The 19,247-nt window shown below is 37.8% G+C and overlaps 1 protein-coding gene across 2 annotated transcripts in view; it reads left to right on the forward strand.

The window, feature by feature from the left end:
* Window positions 1-19,247, forward strand: part of cica (capicua transcriptional repressor a) — a 64,141-nt gene that overhangs the window by 35,397 nt on the left and 9,497 nt on the right. The window contains exons 6-17 of one of the 2 annotated variants that reach the window (XM_033975092.2): window positions 1,424-1,523; window positions 4,337-4,519; window positions 5,966-6,092; window positions 6,236-6,381; window positions 7,374-7,506; window positions 8,364-8,443; window positions 8,877-9,254; window positions 10,166-10,505; window positions 14,940-15,085; window positions 15,619-15,779; window positions 17,017-17,248; window positions 18,034-18,307. In XM_033975092.2, the coding sequence (XP_033830983.1) occupies window positions 1,424-1,523; window positions 4,337-4,519; window positions 5,966-6,092; window positions 6,236-6,381; window positions 7,374-7,506; window positions 8,364-8,443; window positions 8,877-9,254; window positions 10,166-10,505; window positions 14,940-15,085; window positions 15,619-15,779; window positions 17,017-17,248; window positions 18,034-18,307 (2,300 nt within the window). The remainder of the gene's footprint in view (window positions 1-1,423; window positions 1,524-4,336; window positions 4,520-5,965; window positions 6,093-6,235; window positions 6,382-7,373; window positions 7,507-8,363; window positions 8,444-8,876; window positions 9,255-10,165; window positions 10,506-14,939; window positions 15,086-15,618; window positions 15,780-17,016; window positions 17,249-18,033; window positions 18,308-19,247) is intronic. The other variant, XM_033975093.2, reaches the window with a different exon arrangement.

The following is a 19,247-nucleotide window of genomic DNA, read 5'->3' on the forward strand; positions in this document are numbered from 1 at the left end:
TTATCTGATTGTGTGAATCTGTGGGTACTACAGTAAACCTGAGGAATGTATGACAAAATTGAAAAATATCAAATTTTTAAAATCATGCTTTTGTTTAGTTCACAATGTACATGTAAATGCACACTTTGAAATAGCTCATGTTTCTATTGTATTGTAGCTTAGAGGAGTGTTACAGGGTCAGGGAGCAAACTTAAAACTTTTCAGTTGTTTTTGAGTTATACTATAGATTAGACACTTTATAATAATATTTAATTAATTCATTCATTTAAAAAATGTTTGTTAAAAATGATTCAATATAATGATAGTTATTAATACCCTGGCCCTTAACCTTTTATTTCACCAGTTTCCTGAATCATTCTTAAGAGTGGGCATTATGCAAAATCAAATTTGTTTTTGGCTTTCTCGTTATAATGTTGTTCCCTCATTAAAAACATGTCTCAAACATGCATCCATGCATGTTTGAGTATTTTAGCAATCTCTCACGGGCCCTCTTTGAACCCTCCTTATGGTTAGCAATCGAAACTGATAAAACATGTTAATATGTTGTTGTCTGCAATTATAGCATTTTTAGAACAATAAAAGGTGATCTAAATATGTTATGTGTTAGCAGTTAATACCTCATAGATGTAAAATACTCCTTTTTAATAAACTAATTGTTCATTATGAATTAAGTCTTTTTTCATGCGTTATTGAGACTAATCAAGGTGTTATTATTATTAAGTGTAACTGACTTTTTATTTTTTTATTTTTAGATTGAATAAAGTTGTCTCACCCACAAATGATTTCTACCTCCCTACCTTTTACTGTCTAGGATAAATGATACTCAGATTGTCCTAAATGGGCAGTGATCTCTATTTTTTTTTTTGTCAGAGTATTTCTCGGTGTCTGTAGCAAAGTTAAAGATAAAACCTATGTCTCATTAGCACAGATTGTATATAAATAAAAAAACTGTCTGAGTGCAACAACAAGAATATTTTTATGCATAGTTTTATTTGATCATATTCAGATTTTACCATTATTATTATTATTACTATTTACTATTATACTATTATTCCTCACTTTCCTTATGCATTCTGAATATCCTAGTTAATTATAGCTTTTCTATGAGTATATATGAGTTTATAAGCGATTTTTACAACTTTCAAAGAGCAGAGTGGAGTTTTTTTATGACGATAAAGCTAACTAAACTTAGCATACTAATGGTCACTTCCTGATTACTGGACAACAAAATACTTTAAATGCATCCAGCACACAGCTGACTTATTTTTCAAGAGCTGCTTATACAGTGTGTACTGGAGCAAGACACATTTTGCTCATATCCATGGGAAAAAAATTTGATACAGAGCTTTGTTACACTACATCGCCAAAATATTGTATTGTGAATTTTGTTCACTGAAAAACTTTTTTTCTGATTCTTCTACAGGTTTTCGCCAGGGGTGACCAACGACCCATCACCCTCTGCTGGGACCGTGAAGAGGCGCACTCAGTCCCTCAGCGCTCTGCCCAATCAAGGAGACAGGAAGGTCAGACTATGTCAATTTAAACATTTAGTAACAGAATTTGGGTTGGTCAACTTAGCAGGTGCACCACTCACTCTCAGCTTGGGACAGGAGCCGGTGTGTAGATTGTGTAGTAATTTCTTGAAAAAATATCCCGAAATAAATGCTGAATATGATTTCTTATTCTTAAAATGGCATTAAACACCAGGCCAAGTTAGATCTTGAGAGGCGAATCCTTTCGCAGTAAAAGGCATGTTTTTTGGTACTATGAGCCATAAAAACACCTGTTATTGAATAAATGCAATATAGGTAAGTTTAATGCAAAACTTTAGAACATTCTAGGCAAAGCAATAACATTTTCATGGATACAACAACAGAACAGTTACATAGTCGACCTTTAAACCAACTGTTGAACTCTAAAACCTTTTGACCTCTTTTGTTGCGTGTGCATAAAGGACACTGGCATTGTCTGTTCTCCGCTTCTCTGCCACAGTGAATTTTGATGCACATTGCTCATTGGATTTTTGCCAGATCCACTATATGAGAGAAGATGGGGCTGATCTTCCTACTAGGTTGATCTCCAAACCGAGCTCTGTGTAAGGTTTTTACTCCTACCTGCTGTAGCTGCCGTCTCCACTGGCTGCAGGGTGGCCCTGTTTGTAGTGCCAAGGAGTTTTCCACGGTGCACAGGGGAATATGCGTGTCGTCTGCTGGTGATTCCAGTGTGATCCTATCCGGCTGCTGCTACGCTGTTTCCAATTTCTTTTCCATTGCCCAGTGTTGGTCTGTGTGTAAACCTTTTAGCATCTGGCTAGTTTGTGACCTGCAGGGTGGAAATGCTGAAGTACACCGTCTCGCAACTCTTGGAATTAAACACCTACAGAATTCCCTCAGACACTACTGTCATTAAACTTCTCGGAATCTTAAATCACCCCCGGTACATCAAAATTTTGTGTACTCCTGCAGTCTCATACACTCAGCCACAGTGGTCAGCTATAGTGGGACCCCCTCGCACAGAAATTTGACCTGTGTGCCATACAGAAAGTTCTGTCTAAATGGCTATTCCTACATTGAAAAAGCACGTAGCTCTGGCCATCGTGGGGGTTTGGCAGTGTTCTATTATAATGAAATAACTCTCACAACTGTCCCATGGCCTATCTATTCCACATTTGGAGGCAGAACCTTTATACTGTATGTAAGCATCTGCTCCAAGTCACAATTCTCCTCAAATAATGTCCACCTAAAAGTCATCCAAACTTTATGACAGAAATACATGAGCTACTTGCTACAGTTTGTACCACATCAGCAAAGGTTATCATCCTTGACGTCTTTTGGATTCCATCTCACATCAGTACACTCTCCGTGCTCCCACACATTCTAAAGGCCATACTCTTGATCTTGTCATTACAAACTCTGACTTTACTGCTAACCTTCAACTGCTGAACTTATGAGTTTCAGATCATAAGGCCATCTTATTTAAACTCCCAACCCAGTCCTCATTAATCAGGCAACACCGTGTGATTAGGTTCAGGAATTGGAAATCTTTTAACTCTGAAAATTTGAGTGCAACCATCAAAAACATTCCAGCCTCCTCACACCTTTTACCTGTGGATAACCTTGTGCTGTACTATAACAACAGCCTAAATCATATCCTTCAGGACCATGCACCCCTTTAAACAATAACTATAATAAATAACACATCAGCTGTAAATACAAGGAAACAGTGCAATAACTTTATGGACTTTTTTTTTTACTACTAAAGTGGATTCCATTCACACCCCCCTTGGCAACCCTATTACTGGACCACTGACTGCTGGTGATCCTGGTCTCGAGCACTCTTTGTTGAACTTCAATGCCTTCACTTCGAAAGAGGTTGAGTGCATTATCAAGAGGATAAAACCCACTTCACTAATACTAAGGATTTCTTGGAGGCTGCTGACCAGGACTCTCCATCACGTCTGATACTGTTGGATCTCACAGCAACATTTGATAACATTGATTATCACATCCTGTTACACAAACTACAAAACTACACTTTGCTGGTTCCAATCATATCTGACCAGTCAGTTTGAATTTGTGACTCTTGGTGATGTAGAATCCAAACTACATCAGGTCACATGTGGAGCGCGCCAGGGCTCAGTCCTTGGACCTGCATTTTCAACATGTATATCTTACCACTCAATCAAATAATCTCCAAACATGCCACTTCATTGCGTAGTTACGCTGATGACACACAGCTTTACATTTGGACCGACCCCCTCAGCACCATCATCAACACCACCTGCCCTTGCTCTTTGTCTGGAGGAGAAAAAGGTATGGATGACTTCTTCAGTGAAACAGCTCCAAAACGAAGCCATTTTCAATGGCAGCTCCACCAAATTCAGTCTACTTCTATTATCAGTTTTTCTTTTCTTGGCCATCACACCAAACTTGCTCCCTCTATTTCCAACTTGGGTGTAAAATTTAATCCTCAACATTCAAACCCATATCCAACATCTCTGCAAAATTTTGTTTTTTTCAACTCATCAACTCACTACTTCAACATCGTAAAATCTCCGTCCTTTCTTTACCCTTGCAGATGCTGAAAAGCTGGTCCATGCTTTATCCTTTCCCTAGGGGGGAGGTGATAAATTTCTGTAAACTACTGTCATACACTTCTCATTGGAGCCCCTGGCTGATGCCTGCAAAACACTAACATGATTATGATTTTGATTATTAATAACAGAAATTATATATTTTTTTCAGTGTCCACACATATGACCAAAAAGATGCGTAGTGTGGAATATTTTCATATCGCATTTTCCATAAAAATTTTCTCTGTTTTATATTGTATTTAGAGAGAGAAGGACCACATCCGGCGTCCGATGAATGCGTTCATGATCTTCAGTAAACGTCATCGTGCCCTGGTGCATCAGAGGCACCCAAACCAGGACAACCGCACTGTCAGCAAGATCCTGGGGGAGTGGTGGTACGCACTGGGGCCCAACGAGAAGCAGCAGTACCACGACCTCGCCTTCCAGGTATTATAATGCGGTGTTTCCTATTAATAGAGGAGACTATGATGGTTTTATGGTGGGCCAAGAGATAGATTTCCCTGTTGACGACAGTAGCTCAGTTGGTTGTTTGTCCACTGATCCGAAGGTCGGCGGTTCAAATCCCGCTCTCAACATAAACATCATTGGTTGAGTGGTCAGATTCATTGACTCACAGGTTGGCGGTGCGATTCCAGCCCTCACAGATTAATGCTGTCGTTGTGTCCTTAGGCAAGACACTTAACCCACCTTGCCCCCAGTGTCTGCATACACTGGTGTGTGAATGGGTGAGTGGTTCCTTGATGTAAAGTGCTTTGAGTGCCTTGAGGGTGGAAAAGCGCGATATAAAAGTGTGTGTGAGAAAAAACTTAGCAGTGACATGCATTTGACGTTTAATTAATAAGTGTGTAAGTACATTTTAAATAGCTGGTATGGGGAAATAAATCTGTAAGAATAGGGCTTATATGTAACTTTGCTGTGACATCACACTGTAGATGCTCTACATGTATCTCTATGGAGGAAGGTCCAGCACTTACCTTGGAGACACAATATAAATATTAGCAAACAGTGCTAAAAATATTAGATTGTTTGAAAACTTAACAGCACTTTTTGAGGAGCATCTGATCAATACGAGCATTCATGGTCCTGTTTAGGTGTCTGATTTTCAACAAAAAAGTTGAGTGACTGAAAAACTGAAACTGCAAAATTATTGGCTAATGCTGCTGGCTAGTAATTTTATGTGTGTGAGACTTGTTTAACAGCACAAATCATCTCACCTGTTGCAGTTCCAACTAAGTCAGCTCTTTCTGATGTGTTAAATTGTGTTAAATCAGATCAATGTCTAAAAGTTCTTCTGACAAAGCAGAGCCTACAGATAGCACCACACCCCTAAGGAATGTTGATGGTATCAGTTGCAAAATATGAATTGATAACTGCAATGAGACAAACAGGTGGCAGACCTTCTACCAGAAAAGTTACATAGTGCACCTTAAAAAAAAGCTATACAAAGTATATTTCTGAAAGGAGCTGTACCTGATTTTTACTGTCTTAAAGATGTGGAAAATTAAACAGTGGTTTGCAGTGGTCCAAAGTTATTCCTCACATTCCAAACATACTAATTATTCACAGTGATGAGTTTTTAAACACTTCCACACAAGAGGTAACCACGATGAAGCTAAGTACAACTAGCAGGCTATAAGTGCACTTTCCCATTATCGGATTTTAAAATACTTTTTAATTAGCTACATAGAATACACAGCTAACTTATTCTGACCTCAAGAGCTGCTTATTCAATATATCTGTGCTGAGGCAAGACAAAAATGTACAACTAACAGTTTGTAGCTTAGCTCTATTGGTAACATTTTACTATAAGTGTATATGAACTTTGGGGTGTGGTATTGATTTTATTTAAATTATTTTTGTTCCCATGTTCAGGTGAAGGAGGCCCATTTCAGAGCCCACCCTGACTGGAAGTGGTGCAACAAAGACCGGAGGAAGTCCCTATCCGAAGGCCGCGGGACCCCCAAAGAGGCGCGAGAGAGGAGCATGTCCGAAAGCATAGGTTTGCATATTAATAGTTATTGCACCATCATTATTAGGCACAGAATTTTAGTAATTCCCGTAGTACTAGAACTTTATATTGTGAAAGCTGGTAGAGGAACTTGGTCAGTAATTATGTATCATGTTGCGTCCTCTCTCCCACAGACCCGCAGTCCCCAGGGGTGGAGGGAAAGCCCTGGTTGGGGGGTACAGAGCGTCGAGCTGCCTCTGGGGGGCAGCACCCTCGTCCCAGGGCCTTTTCTCAAAGCGCTGTGCACACGCTGGAGCAGAGAGAGAAAGACATGGACAAGGTGTGTGGACATTTGGAGCAAGTTGAAAATGAAGTATACAAAGCAGTCAGCTATAAGAGTGAAGGAGACTGTGAGGGTCAGACATGAAGCTAAACTTGCATGACAAGAACAAGATTACGTTCTTGTATGCATTTCATATACAATTAAAATAGACTTAAACTATGACCAAAGAATACACCAGTATGAGGAGGTAGATTTACTTTTGCATTCTAAAAACAGAAAATGTGTTATTTGATTCAATATAATTCCTTAAATACATGCAAATCCCAGATAGCATCTATTAAAAGATTAAACTGTTTTCTAATACTATGTTGTGGACTTAAAAGCATAAAGTTTCAAACTGTGCAGCCGATATCAAAGCATGAAAACATGAAGCGAGGCGATGCCAACAGCGTTTAATGAATTTCTCAAAACAAAAGTGCTAGAGTGAAGGCCCTGATCCTCTGTGACTTGGGGGAGAAGCAGCAGACACTGGTGTAGTTTTGTACCTTCAAAGCTGCTTAAAGTGAACAGGGAAAGGCTTTGAAGATCGAGGATCCCACTGAGTTTTCCGAGGGCATTTGGATGAAAAAATCTCAAAAGTGAGTGGACTCATTTGAAGTGCGTTAGAAGAAAAATGGTGTTTGTGGCAAAGTGGTGGAGAATGTGAAGGATGTTTGTGCAGAGCAGTGGTGACTTATCTTTGCAGGTCTAGATGAGAATGGGGAACTTATGGGTTTTTAGACAACCAAGTAAACCAGAGTTTTTTGAGCCGGTAACATTCGGGTTTGTATATATCATAAGCTATTTCATTATTTGGGGCACCACTATTTGAGTAGTACGGTGTCAGTGTTTCCCAACCAGCGGTATGGGGACTTTGAGCATTGTTTAAAATGCTTTCAGATTTTAAAAGAATCCTGATTAATATTAAAACTGTAGAGACAGAAAACACAATGAATCACATAAATAATTAGATTACAGTGTATTAAGTGTGCTTCTGTTATTTGTTGCAGGAGGACGGTCCAGGTTTGTTCCCTAGTCGCCCTCCTCCTCTTTTGGGACGTTTTGGCGGTGTCAGTGAGGATGTGACCAGCGATGAGGAGAGGATGGTGATCTGTGAGGAAGAGGGGGACGATGATGTCATGGGTTAGTACCTTCAGTCAGCTAAAAAAAACTATTTCCAGACTTTCACTTCCTGTAACAGATATAGTATTGTCAATGAATCAGCAAATTGCACCAAAATTTTGAAATAGCTGTTCTTCAGAGTATATAGCAACACTACTCTGGTGATTGTGAGGAAATCAGCCACCAAATTGCTGTTCTGTAGTAATTAAATGTCCCCTTTATTATTAAACAAGTTTTCATTGTAATGGTTGTAATTTTATTTAAAGTTTGAAAAATAATTTACATAATAATTCAAGTTAAACAATAATACTGAGAATAAAATTGTAGACATTATTAAAGGGCCCATATTACACTGTTCTGTGATCTGTTATGTTGTTTCCTCATCAAAAACGTACCTGGAGTTTTGTTTCATTCACACATATTTAACACACAGATTCTGCATATCAAGATTGTGTTCTTCTCTCAAACCAAAAATATTCTGTTCCACATTGTAATGTCATGTGGTAATACAGGAAGTGCCCCACTGTGTTTTTAAACTCCATACACCTTCACTAGAATCATTTAGATAATTTAATTCCTGGAATTGCCCACCACCAGTGAACAAAAGTTAAAAGGAGCTGTTAACTTGAAAACTACCACTACCTGACATCACAAGGTGGAACAGAGCGTCTTGAGCTTTTGAGAGGTACACAGACTAATAATAAAGGGTTAAGACAACACAGAGTATGTTTTTGATGAGGTACGATTATAGCATGGCTTAGAGTTCACACAAGTTTACATAAAAGAGGACCTTTAAGGTAAAAGTTATTTGCCTTGAGGTGAGTGTGCCTCGTGCCTGCTTGGTTTTAAATGTATTTTGAACTTGTTGTTTTTCTCAGAGGATTCTTGTCCTGAAGGCTCCATTGACCTCAAGTGTAAAGAGAGAGTGACAGACAGTGAGGACGAACCAGACGGACAGGTATTTATGCTCAGTATAATATGTAATTATTGGGAAGTCAACAATAAAAATACAAATGATGTTACGATACATGTTCAGGACTAAATAAATACGTTAATATAAATATAGACTTTCAATCAAACCCTAAATAGAATAAAATAAACAACAACAAAATAGTAAATTGCCCTAAATGTGTGATAACTTGACAAGAACAAAGTAATTAAAAAAGTTAGTCTCAAATTATTTAAAGTAAATAGGCCAAATTGTCTTGTTCTTGAAATATTATTGTACTGTCTTGTTGACTGAATGATATCACAGTTGAAAATTGTATGATATATAGTTTCACTTCTAACTTAAAATTATTATTTTTGTTTTAACTTGGCATGTTTTATTTAATAAAATGCATTTGAATTACAGACTTCTATTCAAATTTTGATTTTCTCTTTTGTTCCAGCACCACGATTTCCAGCCAGTGTCTCGCTCCTCTCTGCCCTCCTCCTCTCCCTCCATCTCCCACCCAGACTCCAGTTCAGGACAGGGCTCCACAGGACAAGGGGAGGAGGGCTCTGACAAAATCAGGAGCAGAGGCACAGATGGGGGACAGGACGCAGGCGAAAGGGGACCCAAATCTGAGCATACAACTCTAGCTTCAGGAGATGGGACGGAGCAAGTGGTAGGGTCTCAGGCTCTGTCCACTTTTTGCCCTCAGGTTTTGGGCATGAAAACGGCTCCCACCATGGTGACCAGTGTGGTACGTCCCATTGCCAGCACGCCTGTCCCCATCGCCAGCAAACCAGCAGATTCCACTGTGAGGGGCAAGATGGATAGCAAGGTAATGCACTTCTGACAGTTTTGCTAAAGCTGCACTATGTAACTTTTGTAACTTTTTTGGTGGCAGAGCTACTACATCATGTTTTATTAATCAATAAAATCTAAATTGTATTTTAATTATACCCATAATTGTATAGCCAATCTCAGCAATGCACAAAAAGATAATAATTCCAAATTTGAGGCGCTGTGAGATGTGGCTAAAACTAGCGTATACACTAAACTACTTCCTGTTTATTGTCAGCTTTTTCTGCATTTATTTAATTTCTCTGAGCTACGTTTTAGCACCTCTTTATGTAATGCATTTGGTTTGGCGCATGTTAGATGCATTATGCACTGGAAATATAACATTTTTGATCTATGCTAGTGGTGTGCATCAATAAATAGAAAACAGCTATTGCATTTGTGCTAGCTTTGTTTTGCGGAGCATGTGAGGTCAGCATTTCCGTTGCCATAACTGGAAATACAGTGTCTTATCACTAGATCAAGTCAGCGTTTGGTGAGAAATTATTATTTTATGTATGTATCTCCTTCTCACTTGTTCAATCATCTTGGTTTGTCATTAACCATACCATACCAGCCTCAGACCCCACTGGTAGCTAATACCCTCCAGGGTCCACCTCGGACCCTTCAAATGGGTATGGTTCACTTTAGGCAGTGGAGACACTTACAGCCCATACCAATCCAATCCATGTGGAAACAAAGTGGAAACCAGTGGAAACAAGGTCATAGTGCACCTTTAAAATTAAAACTGTTTCCATTGCACTTAACAGCTGAAAACATTGGCTTCTATTTTTTTGAATGGTAAAAAGTGCTCAAAATGGCCTCCACAATAGGAAAAGAATCATGTGACTGAAACCCATCAATAATAATCTAACTGGATAATTTATTTCGATTGTTTTTTCACTTCTTCAGGACAAGAAACTCACTCTCCTGGTTGGAGGAGGTGGATCTCATCAGCCAGTCACAGCAGGGGGTGGGTACCTGTCCTCCTCCTCCCCCATCCATGTAAACTCCATCAATGGTAGTGCATTGGTCACTAGCCTAGTTTTTGGAGGGTCCCAGCTCCTCGCCCCTCCACACCCACACAGCATCCCCCTGCCTGTCCTGCCCAAGCCACTGGTGCAGTACTTCCTGCCCAGCGAAAGCCCCGCCTCCCCTCAGGTCCTTTCACCGCCCACCACTGCCAGCATGGCCAATGGCGTGCACTCAGGGGTGGGACTAAGAGTGGCTTCGGTCAGCCCCGGTACCAGAGGTGAGACAGAGACCAACCAAAACCCAAACCAAAACTTTGTAACCATCTAACTACACTTATAATAATTTGGGATGACATTTTTAATTGTTATTTGACTTGTAGTATTTACCAACTAACCATGATGATCATACTAGCTAACATTGTTTATGCCACTAATGTAATAGGCTGCGTTCACATTCATTTGATGCTGTCATAATTTCAAATAGAGGGCAGGGGCCTATATAACTCTAAGGGATATTGACTGTTTTTGACAGAAATATCGAAAGTTAAAATCCATAACTGTCACAATCACATCTTTGGGGTTGAATAAAGTCACCGCATTCTGAAGGTACTGTGAAAATATGAATTCACTTATTTATTTATATCCACAGAGAAGAGGTTGAACTTTGTGTCAGTTTTTGTTTCATGTAAATAGGCCCAGTAATTACAGAGATATTAACTATAAACCAGGTCAACAAATCTGCAATCTGTCAGTTAAATAGCAAATCCTCCCATAGAAATCTGACCTATCCTCCAGCTTTAAACTTAAACTTAAACTAGGTACTCTAGAACAGGGTCACATGAACGCATCTTATTAGTCAAATCCATTAAAAAAATTACTGGATTGAAAAAAACTTTAAGAAAGACCTTTTATAGCTCCTGCCCTTATTGTTATTGTAATGTAATATGTATTTTCTTACACATTATGCTGCCCCATGCACAATCTCCTCTTTCCATGTTGGCTGTTTAGCATAAATGTCACGTCAAAGTCACAATACAAGACCAGTTCCCAGAAATTGATTTTCCATATATAAATTCAGAACAATCGACTTTACCTTTGTACATGGCGAGCTTATTAAAAGTAGTTTTTAAAAGTATATTGTAGACTATGCTCTTTTGACAATGTTTAAAGTGCAGGTTTTCATGGTTTTAATTATTTATTGGTTTGGTGGGATAGTACCTTTGTGAAATATTTATCACAGTTTTGCATCGTTAACTGTCAGGCTGGAAGTTTGTGGGAGAAAGTTGAAAAATACAGGAAGTAAGGGCGGAGTTTTAAAACAGAATGCGTGTACCTATGTCATCAACACTGAAAATTCAGAGACAATGGTTTAGAAATAAATAAATAAAAGTGCTAATTATAAACTTCACAAAAAAAATAAAAAAAAATTAAATTGTATTATAGTAATAGAATTTTTTTTTAAATCTTAAATATAATTGTGTTAACTATGTTTTAGTGAAATGAGTAGTTTAATCTGTCATATGTACTTTAAACCTTTTTTTTTTTTAAACTTTCTTTTTCATATAGCTTCTACCACTAATGTCACCTTAGTCATGATTTACAATGATTCAACTTATAAACCAAATGATATCTAATTTAGTCAACTTCCGACCACCATTCACTGTCTAATTTTAGCTTGCAAACAATTACCACTAACAGGGTCAAACTAGATGTGTGAAATGTTGATGTTTCTCTGTATGTACCTAGTCTAATCGCTCATTGTCCTTGCTTTTTCATTCATAGATTGAATACTTTGTTTACAGGCGTTTTTGTGTAGTCCAGGATGCTCTGAAAATAGACCTAATTGGCTTACGTAAAGTGGAACGACTGATTGACGGGACGCCCACCAACTCTTAATCACTCTCTATTCACAAGAGCCACTGCACGCTGCTATTTTCTGTCTTTTTGTTAAGGACTTCAGTTAAAGGGACAGTTTATGTATAGACTGTGTTGATGTTCTCCTATATTTATATATATATAACTCAAAATGGGCGTGGGTCGAATTAAATATATTGCAGAGTTATATCGACAAATATAGTTCACAAATGTTGAACCTATTGTGTCGACAAGCATGCTATACTAACCCATGTTCACGTGGATAGACTAATTACAGAAATATTATCAGTAAAACTGACAATAATTTTTACTTTACTTTTAATTTATAACATGTTTAGATCACCATGTTAAACTGTTATTGTATTGAAAATGCTATATTAGCAGAAAACAACGTATTACCAAGTTTTATAAGTTTCATCTTCATTTTGACGCTTTGAGTCTCCCATCCCTTTGCTTCCTGTGCTAAGTCACTCCCCTTTCAGAGTACTATCACAACACAATCAGTAACCATTAATGAAACTACTGCACATTGCATCAGATCTATGTACACTTTTGTATCATGTTTTTGCATGTTTATGGAGATTTGTCGTGTGGGAGCATGGATGATGTAGGCTTGTGGGTTGAGCGTTGCACAGAAGTAAGGAGGGTTTGATCGTTAAAATTCTTAAACATGCATGGATGACATCTAAAACCTCTTCAGGCATGTTTGGATGAGGGAACAATGCTATAACATGGTAGAAAGCTCAAAAACAAGATTTTGCATAATTTAACAAATCTTACCCAATTTCATTGAGTCCTATTTTCTTTTTATTAAGAACTTAATTTAAAGCAACAGTTTATTAATGGATTCTGTTACATTCTCCTGTATTTAAATATGAAAAAAATCTCAAATGAGCATGGACATACTACACTCATCCATGTTCAAGTGGATAGACTAATTGTTGAAAAAAAATCCATGATAAGATCATTTCAAGTATCTAATAGCAAATCTAATAATTAGTATATTAAGACATCATATGAACAGCATAACTTTACACAGGCTGTGTAAAGTAATATCTATATTATTAATTATTAAAAAAAAAAAAAAAAAGAAAAGAAAAAGTTAAATAAGAGAGCAGAGCAAAAACATTAAAGATTAAGTCTCTAATAGCATGAGTCCAACTTCTCACAATCTGGAATATATGTCAAAGTTTCCAGCATTCATGGGTTTCACAATGATGAAAAACTAGGAGAGTTGCCATAGCAATTTACAATTTAACACAAGATATCTTTTGAATGGTAAAACATCCTCAAAATGTTGCATACAACAGTAAACTGAAACCCATGAATAGTATAGTCTACTAGGGGGAGGTTGTTTATGTTTTAAGTCAGGAAAAGACTTAAATTAAAAACAACAGTTGTGTCCACATGGTTCAAAATTGAAGGTTAAAATGCAATGCAAGGTCATATACTTTTCAATAAAAAGTCCACTGACTTTATATTTTCTGTACATAATCTTTCAAAATTAGATAATTTTTGTCAATTTTATTCATAGTACCTTGGAGCTGTCATTTAAAGGTTTGGTAAAGATGTTGGCTTATTATTCAAATTATGGGTGGTCGAGCAGTCTTAGAGGCATCAGTGTAAATACCACAGCCCAGAATGGTTTCTTTACATGACAGCTTTATTCCAATAGCACTTTGAGCAAAGTTCATTGGACTACAAAATTGATCTCACTTTTAAAATGGCCACTACTATTTACTCAGGTAACCAATTAGTCCTTCTCTTCTTACAATGTGACAGAAACCCTTGCAATACTTTACATTAGAATTAATATTAACATATATATATACACAATTATCAATAAAAACACAAAGATCCAATTATATAAATCCCTGCCATTTTCCTCAGGATATAAAATATGCATCTTTATAAACCCTCAAGTACCCCTACACTTTCAAAGTTCCCACCGGGAAGTAACAGGCTGAAGTCTGTCAAAGCACTTTTGGCAGACACCACCTGGAAGACGCCCCCCGCATTGCTTCGAGCCGCCTGACACAATTACAACTTGTATGACTCCAAATGTATTCATTTTGTTACTCAAGCCTTGCTAATTAATTACCCGCTGCCTGTGTTTTACAGCGTGGCCCATGGAACACAATGTGGTGCTCTCGACCTTAAATAACCTGCCAACCTGCTCCCGTCCCCACAGCGTTGACAGTGTTTCTTCTTTTTTTACCTTTTGTAAATATAATAAAAATGTTCAAACAACACATATATATATGTCAAACAACACATATATATGTGTGTGTGTGTATGTGTATATATATATATATATATATATTTGCATCACTTTATCAGTATATAAAATTGCAGTGACAGGGGCTCCACCGTCACACAAATCACAGACCTAAAAATACGCATCATGTAGCAGCTTTTCAGCTCCTTATTCAATTTGAACACTGTAGCCCATACTCATTAAAATCTGTCACTAACATTTAGAGATAGTCGCTAACAAACAAACACTGTATCTTGAATTAGCTCTGAATTACATATGAAAAAATAGATTTTAGGTGGGAGTGTGTCAACTTTCCCATTCACCTCACTTGTCCCCGGTTCATTTTAGGCCACCACTTTTCTGTGCCTTTCCAAACTGCGACTGCCACCTACCGTAGACATTTCAAAATACTTCCTCCGCACCTCATATAACCTTGATTTTTACGAAACACTGTCCCTTTAAATAAGGAAACAACCTCCCCATGCCCGTGTCCTCAAGTATCCTCTCATTCATTTCTCCACGATGCAAGATCTCTTTTCTTTTTTTAAATTCTCTCTCTCTCTCTCACTTCCCTCATTAGTCCAAACCCAATCGCCGGTTCTGCAGACGAAGATGGTGGTTCCCATGGCTACAGTGCAAACAGGAAATACTCCTCCTCATCCTCCATCCATCTCCCTTGTGGCCCCGCCCCTTCCTATGCAGAATGGCTCCCAGACAGGAAATAAGGTATGGGACTGATAACTTAAATTTCATGTACTCACGCATTATTTGGCTCACGAGTGATAATCATGCTCAAATATGCAGCTGCAATATGACCGCCCATCCTGAGTAAATTTCCCATTTCACTCTTCAATATTCAGCTATTCAGTGGTTACAATAGTTACTTAGATAAAGTATGGAATGAATAATGAACAATATTGTAAAGCGACTTTGAGCATCTGTAAAAGTGTGATATAAGACTAATTCATTATTATTAAGAATGATGCTGAGGTTAGAGTTGCCAAGAACCAAGAGGAAAACCAAAGAGGAGATTTGTGGATGTAGTGAAACAGGACTCAAACTTAGCTGGTGTGAGAGAAGAGGATGCAGAGGCTAAAGGCTAAATGGAGGCAGTAGAGAGAAATAGAAAAAAACTATTTGAGTTTAAACACTGAACCTCCTCCTTCACACAGGGCCTTGACATGTTGCTGTAAAAATATCACTAAGTACATTTATAAACGTCTTTTTCTGCCCACTTTGTTTATTTCCATCTTGCTCAGATCATCCAGATCGCCCCCATGCCTGTGGTCCAGTCTCACCCGAACGGAGGAGCGGCCGCTGCAGTGCATTCTGGGAGCCCCTTCCCTGTTTCCGTGGCAACAGTGATGGCCCCGGGTGCTACTCCTCCGCAGACTGTGCTCCTGACCCCGCCTCCCACCAGGTCACTGTCATCAGACGCTCAATCAAAACTTATTTACACATGTGGATATTTCTTCAATAACGTCAGTAGCTTCAAACAGTGAACTGTACTGAGATAGTCCGGGATGTGTGTGTTTAACACAAGTACCACATATGCAGCAAAACTACATGGCAACCTATGGCACCTAAAATAGATGATCATTTTAGGTGATAACACAATTTGCTATTTTAGATGTCACCTGCTTATCACCATAAACTTTGTTTTACCTAGAATGTTACACAATATAGCATTAAATCTATCTTATAGAGACAAGAAGATCTTACTCAAAGTAAGAATGCATGTTTTTAAGTAATTTTTAGCTATAAAAACACATGAAACTGAATAATAATAACAACAATAATTCTGTGGAATATTCTCGGCAAAGCAATTACATCTCCATTGAGACAAACAGATGGCAAACCTCACACCAGAAAAGTTACATAGTACACCTTTAAAATTATATATATATATATATATATATATATATATATATATATATATATATATATATATATATATATATATATATATATATATATATATATATATATATATATATATATATATATATAAACAATATTCTCGCATTTTTACTTTTAATTTATCTTGTAATAGATCCCTAGGATACGTGGTGGCATTTTGCGTATTCATTCACTCATAGGTGCAAAATTGTGCTGTGTCTTCTTTTAGCGTGTCTGTCAGAAATTATGTTGGGTTTTTGCTCCACTTTTAGTGTGCTTAGCCATTGACCATGAAAAAATGCTTGATAAATGAGGCCCTTTGTCACTATTCTGTTTACCAGTGTTTGGTTTCATAATTTCAGAGAATCAGGATTTAGCTTGAAGTAATTTTCTGAATCCAACTAAGTTACAAGTGTCCTTATTGTGCCTTTGGATGAATAAAGCAGTATGGACGATAGAGAAATGCTCTATAGTACTTGTGAACTGTTCTGATTGAGTTGGGAAAAATATCTAATTGTGATTTTCTAACAAGCATTGCTATTAGATTTGCAGTTTACATTCTAATAATAGGATTTTTTTTTGGAATGTTTGAATAGGGGCCCAGGAGAGTTCGCTAAAATACTGAAATAGGCATAGAGGACATTTAAAACCTCATTAGCCATGTTTTGATGAGAGAACAATATTATAATATGGCAGAAAGCTAAACAAAATCTGCATAATACCCACTCGTTAACCCTTCATACCCCCCTGTGTTTTAGGATCCCCTTTGTCCAGCCCAGTGCAGGGGGTCCTACAGCAGCGACCCACCAGACCCTCTCCTCTCCGGGACAGACTTTCCTCCCTCAGCCTATGGCCACTCTGGGCTTCACTGCCTTCGCACCTGCCCCTGGTCAGACCCTGGTCCAGTCTCCTCTGCTGACCCCCGCCTCCCCTCTCAGCTGCCAGACACAGGCCCCAACCAGACAGGCCACTGCTAATACGGGGCGTCCGGTAAGAGATCTGCTGGCAAAGTAAAAACAGTGCTCTTTTCTTTGGTTTATATATAAAATAAACATAAGCCAGTTCTTCTTGCAAGTTTTAAACAAGATGCACTGTCATTGTCTATTTTATGAGAACAGCACAACCCCAACCCACTGGAACTTCCTCTCCCTCCGCATCAGACATCCAAACTCTTTAAACACCTTCAAAAAACAGCTCAAAACCTTTTCACCTTTTTCTTATAGCTTATAACCTCTACTAATAACTGCTTTCTCACTACTTGTTTTGTTTGTCTTGTCCTTGTTTTGTGTTAAAGTATTGTGAAGTGTCTTTGTGTTATTGTGAAAAGCACTACATAAAACCAGTGTGTTGTTATTATTATCATCATGGTTTCATGACATTACATTACATGATTTTTTATGTTATGAACATAAAAATAGTCGATGAAAACTGTAGAGCTCTGCATTTGTCAGAAATGGATGATTCTATTGAAAGTAGGCAAAATGTCCATAGGACTGGAGTATATGAAACTACTTTAGCACCGTTAACTACTGTGTCACTGCTGGTAAATACATTTATCACTTATAGTGTCAGAATTATTAAATAAAAATTTATATTAAAAAAGGGCACACATTAAAATAAGTTAAATCATTTTGAGTAAAACAAACAATAGTTTCAAGAAGGTTGCATCAAAACTCCATTGGTTTATTATTATCCAAGCTCAGAATGTGTTAATGTGCAAAAAATCTCAAGCTCTTTTTTAACATTATCCTAAATGCATCCTTCATCTTCCTCAGGTCCTAACTGCCATTTACCCTGCACAAACAATCGCCCTGGCAACTGGAGTGGTCCCCGTGACGACTGTCCCATCCAATATAGCAGCTCTGGACCCGGTCAGACCTTGCTCGCCTCTGGGCTCCGGGGTTCCTGGCTCCGCAGTGACTCCACACATGAATGTGACAGTGAAGGTGGAGCAGATGGAGGTGAAGACGGAGGCGGAGGAGGGTGGAGCACAGGGGACATCCCGCTGTGGAAATAACCCCACGCCAGAGACCTGTGTCACTACTGCAGGTGAGGGCTATAGAGATTAATTTATTATTCTCAAAACATTTAAAGTAGACCCTGTTTAAATATATTACATCACCTTTTTTCCATTTGATTATTTTATGTTGATCCAAAGCAAATAATTTTGATTTTAATATAATTACTTCAAAATACTGAATTATGTTTATTTAACACACAAATATTAAACAGAAAATCTGACATGATATTTAAATTGTAAATGTTAAATTTTTTTTGCTATGATATACAAATCTCACCTTGCAAAATTGTCTGTCTGACACTTATTTACAAAAACAGTATTGTAAAAAGCTATATATTTTTCTCTCAAATGCCTAGACAAGCCTTTAATTCTAAATTTTTGTTATTGCTATTGAAGAACAAAGATAGATTTAAAACATTTAATATTTTTTGATTTTGGCTGTAGTAGTTTCCTCTGCTTTGTTTGCTAACTTCTGCAAGAAAACGACACAGGCATAAAAGCTTGAAATTCAATATATCATATCATATCTTTGCTTGATATTTTGCAGCATGAAAATGTCATAGTTATTGTTACATCTCCATATTCAGTGACAGACTGATCCACCCTCGCTGTGTGAAGCAGAGGTTCCACAGGTCTTTCCTTCCTGCTGTTGTCAGACATGAACAATGCTAGCCCTGTACATGCGTCACCAACCTGTAGTAATCATGTGCAGTATTGTAACATACACACTGAAGTCACTTTACCTGCTGTTTATTCTTGTCCACATGTTGCACTGTTCATAACCACATCCAGAGATACTTGTTATACAAAGTTCTGTAGCTTTATAGCTTTACTCAGCTGCCATAGTGCTGTGTTAGTTTTAGTTAGTTAGTTAGTGTATTGTAAATCTTTGTAGTATAATTCTGTCTTGATTTGGATTGCATTTTCCTACTTTCCTGCTGGGTTTGACCTTTGCATTGCAAGACTGTA

The sequence above is a fragment of the Periophthalmus magnuspinnatus genome, chromosome 11 (genome assembly GCF_009829125.3).
Source record: "Periophthalmus magnuspinnatus isolate fPerMag1 chromosome 11, fPerMag1.2.pri, whole genome shotgun sequence".
Classification (NCBI taxonomy): domain Eukaryota; kingdom Metazoa; phylum Chordata; class Actinopteri; order Gobiiformes; family Gobiidae; genus Periophthalmus; species Periophthalmus magnuspinnatus.